Source organism: Microtus ochrogaster, chromosome 15, assembly GCF_000317375.1.
Source record: "Microtus ochrogaster isolate Prairie Vole_2 chromosome 15, MicOch1.0, whole genome shotgun sequence".
Classification (NCBI taxonomy): domain Eukaryota; kingdom Metazoa; phylum Chordata; class Mammalia; order Rodentia; family Cricetidae; genus Microtus; species Microtus ochrogaster.
In genome coordinates this window covers 12,989,090-12,995,182 of record NC_022017.1, presented here as the reverse complement: position 1 = coordinate 12,995,182, position 6,093 = coordinate 12,989,090, and the positions used below count along the sequence as shown (strand labels likewise).

General features: G+C 43.0%; 1 protein-coding gene across 1 annotated transcript in view; it reads left to right on the top strand.

The window, feature by feature from the left end:
- The window catches only part of Tnrc6b (trinucleotide repeat containing 6B), a 62,917-nt gene extending 57,851 nt beyond the window's left edge, over positions 1 to 5,066 (top strand). Inside the window, exons 19-21 of the mRNA XM_026782684.1 lie at positions 75 to 145; positions 2,717 to 2,856; positions 4,197 to 5,066. Of these exons, the coding sequence (XP_026638485.1) occupies positions 75 to 145; positions 2,717 to 2,856; positions 4,197 to 4,584 (599 nt within the window). The 3' untranslated portion in view covers positions 4,585 to 5,066. The remainder of the gene's footprint in view (positions 1 to 74; positions 146 to 2,716; positions 2,857 to 4,196) is intronic.
- The last annotated feature ends 1,027 nt before the right edge of the window (positions 5,067 to 6,093 follow it).

The window sequence follows — 6,093 nt, the reverse complement described above, 5'->3', positions numbered from 1 at the left end:
GATCTGTATAAATTGGGTGGGTTTTGTTTTTGGGTTGTTTTTATCGGTCTTCTTCATCATTTTTCTGTTTGCAGCCTCTACCTGGAGTGATGGTGGTTCTGTCCGTCCTAGTTACTGGCTGGTTCTTCACAATCTTACTCCACAGGTAACCTTATTTTCTTATGTTTTTCTAGATAGGGCTTGGTTTTATTTAAAGGGAGAGGAGCCAGACCTGGTGGCACATACCTTTAGTCCCCAGCACTTGGGAGGCAGAGACACTAGATGTCTGTGAGTTCAAGGCCAACCTGGTCTGCATAACAAGTTCTAGGGATACATGGGGACTCTTATTTCAAAAAAGGGTGGAGAAACAGTGGAAGAGGTTGGCAGATATGAAAGCTCATTTATGGTACTGGAGAGATGGCTCAGCAGTTAAGAAAGCTTGCTGCTTATGCAGAGCACCCAAGTTTTGGTTCCCAGCACCCACATCAGATGTAACTTCAAATGTAGGAGGTCTAATGTCCTCTTCTAACCTATAAAGAAAACACATTTGTTCCATGAGGCCTATTGACAGGATAGGGTGCTGTCTCCTAGGCTCACCCTTACCCTCAGTAGTGCTAGAGATGAGCAGATTCTACAAAGCAGTGAGAGTAAGGTCGTCTGACCTACTGGTAAGGAAATATATTGTATAGATATGACAGCTAGAATCTGGAACCAAATGAGATGATGTGTTTTAACCACATACAGAAACATACTACAGAAGGGGCTTGGAAAAAGCTCAGTTGGTAAAGTGTCACTGTGAAATTTCTTAGACTCTTTAACATGCTAGTGTCTGTTAGGATTCTTTATTGGGAAATGCATTTCATTGTCAACGTATTTGCCCAGTGAACCTATTTGTGGAAAGTAAATCACAAGACTCCTATTTGCAGGCATATTTGAGAAAGGCGCTTTTTTTTTTTAAAGATTTATTTATTATGTATACAATATTCTGTCTGTGTGTATGCCTGCAGGCCAGAAGAGGGCACCAGACCCCATTACAGATGGTTGTGAGCCACCATGTGGTTGCTGGGAATTGAACTCAGGACCTTTGGAAGAGCAGACAATGCTCTTAACCTCTGAGCCATCTCTCCAGCCCCAGAGAAAGACGTTCTTTACCACGATGTCTAATCAGCTCAGAAGTCCCAATTTAAGGCCAGGTGTGATGGTGCGTGCCATCTGGGAGGCAGAGACAAGCGGATATCTTGAGTTTCAGTCCCCCATGGTCTACATAGGGAATTCTAGGTCAACCCAGGGTTCCCTAGTTCTCAAAACTCAATCACGGTCTCAGTTTAGTCCCGCATCTCATAGCTGACCCAACTATAAGGGATAGAGACTGCAGGTCAAACCTGGGGCTCACACGCAGTAAGCAGGAGTTTTACCTGTAACTACAGTCCCAATATAAAAAAATCAAGCATGTTGATGTTCAAAACTATGTATGCATTTTTTTAAAGAGTTTACGCCACGCAGTAGTAGCACACGCCTTTAATCCCAGCACTTGGGAGGCAGAGGCAGGTGAGTCTGAGGCCAGCCTGGTCTTCAGGATGAGTTCTAGGACAGCCAGAGTAGTTACACAGAAAAACCCTGTCTTGGGCGTATCAAAGTTGTCACACTTTGTAATGGTTATAATGTGGATAGGATGAAAGAGGCAATAAGATGTGCTAGCTAATCCTTCACTCCTTGTAGCCGCTAAAAAATCTTAAGTATGCATCATTATGTATGTATGTAAATGAATGTGATATTGGCTCTGTTTGTATCAGAAAGAATTGATTTTTTTTTTTTAAACATTAGAGCTGCCTAGTAAGCAGGTTAATGTCATTCCTAGTTTAAGTTGTTGGTAGAGTAAAGTTGATGCATGGATCAGTTGACTTTTCATCACCAAAAATGTGTTGAAGGACATCTGTCTCCTGGAAAGCAATTTGTGCCATATACTGACATACTCATGGTTGTGTTCTGTGAAGAGCTAACATGGTTTGCTGAGTTTTACTCTTCAGGCTTCCCACTAGTGCTGAAAATGGCACCTGGGTTCTTATGTATGTTAGGCTATTGTTTACCACATTACACAGCTGTAGCATTCCCAGGTGTAGCATTTCTTTTCCAATGAGGTGAACTGAAATATTGGAATTAAGGCTGAAATAAATATATTTAAGATAGTGTTGCAAAATTAATCCATAAAGTAAATAGGTTTGCTTATATAACTCCTGGGTTGGGGAAGTTATCTATAATCCCTTCAGCATTTGGTTCAATGCACTTAGTCAAAAAGAAGGTGGAAAAAAGAAAAAAAAGAAGGTGGAAGTAGTCCCCACTTTATATGGTCAGAGGAATATGGCAGTGTTGGAGTGTTTGTTTTTGGACTAGGCCAGTTTTAACTTGAGTGCTTTTCTTATCTCTGTGGGGTTATTAAATAAGGAGGTAGAAAAAAATAAAATGTTAGTAATGATGTTGATAACTTTGCGTGGTGACTTTAGTTCTTATTTCTGCCTTTTGAGCTCCACAAATAAGCATACACTTATTTGTTGCTCTCTTTTTAAAAAGCAGGCTTGTTTTATGGTTCTTATGTTTTTATTTTTAGTTATTTTTATAAAGAAACATCTTATTTATAAAATAGGAATAATGAACCTCAATCTCCTTCTGTAAATGTCTTAGAATTTGCCTTTTCCATGCCTGCTCCACATCTTAGCTCACACATATTGTTACCTCTTAGATTGATGGGTCAACCTTGAGAACGATCTGCATGCAGCATGGTCCACTGCTGACATTCCATCTGAATCTAACCCAGGGCACTGCCCTGATCCGGTACAGCACCAAACAAGAGGCAGCCAAGGCCCAGACTGCACTGCATATGTGAGTACTGTACCCTGCGTGCATCCAGACAGCACACATGGTGCACACAGGAGTGCTCTGGCCCCACTTAACAGAACAATGACGGAAGCATGCACACGAGAACCTCAGTCATGTGTACATCTGCAGATGCTGAGGAGGCCGTCCTTCTTCCTAACTTTGTTTGCGTTGTCTAGTGTATATCATAGGCTCAAACTCTGAACTTCAAATGTAAATAATTTGTATAGTAAGTAAATTGTACTGCAAACAAAGCCAATGTTTATGAAAATTCTACCACTACCTGGACTACCTGTCTTTGTTGGACTTCTTGAGACAGGGTTTCTCTGTATAGCCCTGGCTGTCCTGAAGCTCATTGTAGAATCAGGCTGGCCTTGGACTCATCTACCTGCCTCTGGCTCCCACGTGCTATGGTTAAAGGTGTGCGTCACCACACCCAGCCCAAAAAAGAAATTATTTGTAGCAGCACTTTTGCATGAAGTGTATCAGGGTTTAAACATTCTCTTACCCTGGTGGACAAAAAAGTGTTGACTCCCTTGGGCAACAGACACTGTGACAAAAATCCCCAGAGAACACAAACAAGTGACAGTGAGGCCCCAGCAGCCAGTCCATCCCCTAAATGGAACGGTGCTCTAGATGCTGGCGCTGGCTGGCCTGATATTAATGGGTGTTATTCTTTACCTCACGTGGAGTTTAAAAAAAAAAAAAACTGACATTCTTTTTGCTTCTGTAAGGCTTGAAGTTTTTTGAAAATACTTTAGATTCACAACGAAATTGAGATGATGGGACAACAACTTCCCATAATAATCCTGACCACTCAATGATGCCTTTCCCCATTATGAGCACCACTTACTAGAACGGCCCATTTGTTAGTTTATGAACATTCATTGGTGCCTGATCCACCAAAGTTCATAGTTTACATTAGGGTTAAGTTTACTTCCTGAGTCACTGATGGTGGTTAGTATGAACAAATATATGCTGATATATCCAACATCACAACTTTTATGTCCTCTGTGGTCTATATTCTCTCTCTCTCTCTCTCTCACCCCATACAGGTGGACTGGAGATGTAGCTCAGTTGTTCTTGCTTAGCATGCATAAATCTAAGCATGAATCCCTAGGTTCAGTCTCCAGTACTACATAAACCAAACATGATGGTGCACGCCCGTAATCTCAGCATTTAGGAGGCAGAGACAGAAGGCTAGCCTGGGCTATGTAAGACACCCATCTCAATCAGTCAGTAAGCAAGCAAGCATGTAGTCCATGCAGTGGCAGAGGGCTGGCAGCAGTGATGCCATGTGTTCTTCTGGTCTCTGAGATCACATTGCTCTCTTCCTTTTCCTCCAGGTGTGTGTTGGGAAACACTACCATCTTGGCCGAGTTTGCCACTGAAGATGAAGTTAGCCGCTTCCTGGCTCAAGCTCAGCCGCCTACACCTGCAGCAACCCCAAGCGCACCTGCCACAGGATGGCAGTCACTGGAGACCAGCCAGAACCAGGCAGACCCCGTTGGACCTGCGCTGAACCTTTTCGGTGGGTCCACCGGGCTCGGGCAGTGGAGCAGCAGCACTGGTGGCAGCAGTGGGGCCGATCTTGCTGGCACTTCCTTGTGGGGTCCCACAAACTATTCTTCTAGCTTGTGGGGAGTTACGACGGTGGAAGATCCCCATAGGATGGGCAGCCCTGCTCCTTTACTACCTGGTGACCTTCTAGGAGGAGGGTCAGATTCAATCTGAACTTAGAACTTTCAACTCTGACCTCGTGACCTTTTTTTGGAACAGCAGCAGCACTAACTTGACCTTTTCGTTTTTTTTTTCAACTTGCAATAAATACATTTTTAAAAGGAAAAAAGAAAACGGAGAGAGAAGAAAGGTGGGTCATTGACAGACTGTCTGAGCACATAGTTGCCTCCCTTAAAACTTCAGTTTTTTTCGTTTGGAATATGAATCCAAAAAGAGAACATATCACTCTTGAAATACTTGAATCATGAACGCCAACCTAGAAAGACAATGTGAAGCAAGTACACATACCATTTAAATTTAAACACAAAAAAATTAAAAAAAATTAGTTTCTAGTTTTTCACTTTTTTCATGTTATATGGAAGTTGTTGCTAAGAAACATATATACTGAAAAAAAATAGCTTTTTAACTTTGTTTGCACTGGGTGTGTTTCCGTCCTTAGGTCTACCATGTTTGGGTGGGAGGGAAATTCAAAAGAATTGTTGGGGGAGGGGGGAGGGAAGACTTGACGGAGCCTCACTTTAAAAACAAAAACAAAAAAAACTTTAAAAAAAAAGGAAACATTTTGTGATTGGCTGGTTGATAAATACCAGTGTGTTCTGGCACATGTAACTGCCCAGGCATGCTCGTTCTGGTATGTGTGTGCACGTGTGTTCATGTGCATTTGTGTGCATCCTCCTCTGTCTCTATGTGTGTGCCTGCGTCCTGCCCTCCTCATCTCACCCCACCCTGATTTCTCAGAAAGCTGCATTGCTGACAGTTCGCAGGCTGGCTGGCCGGCCATCTGCTTTTAATTTTTTTTTAACTATGAGAACACAGGAGCACAGGGGGCTGCTGCCACTCAAGCCACTTCTTCGGGCTGCACTTAGACGAAGGGTGCTTTTCAATGAGAGCAGTAGCCAGAGCGCAAGGTTCCCCAGCCTTCCCTTGACCTAGCAGCAGAGCGAAGCACTGCCAAGGCCAGCAGTCGGTGGGAGGTACCTCTCAGAGCACCTGTTGCTCACTTCTGTGCTGTGAAATAAGCGGCCCCTGAGCACACGGGAGTTTTAAGTCCCAAGCAGGCATTTTTTGCTACTCTGAGTGAGAACAGAAGATTCAGTAATTTTTAAATCATGTAATGTTTCAAAAGCAGAAAAGCTGTGTTCCCACTTTACAAGTGATCAAGTGTGAGAATTTTTTATAAGGAATCAGGTAATGCAAATTAAATATTCTTATTGGTTCTCGTTATCATTTGAGGAAAACGGCAAATTGTGAGCAGCCTCCTGGAAGCAGCGCAGCTCCTCTCTCTCTCTGCTCCTCTCGCTGAGCATTACCTGTGCCAGGCCGTGGCGTGTTACAGCACCAGGCCATCACTGACAGAAACGTTTACTTAACGAATGTTCTTAAACCAGTGTGTACTTCAGGCTTTTCCCCTTGTTTCTCTGTGTTGTGTTTCCTGTGTATGTGGTTTTGCTTAGGCAGAAATAACTTAGCAAAGACTTAAGTATTGCACCTTGTTTTGGTTTT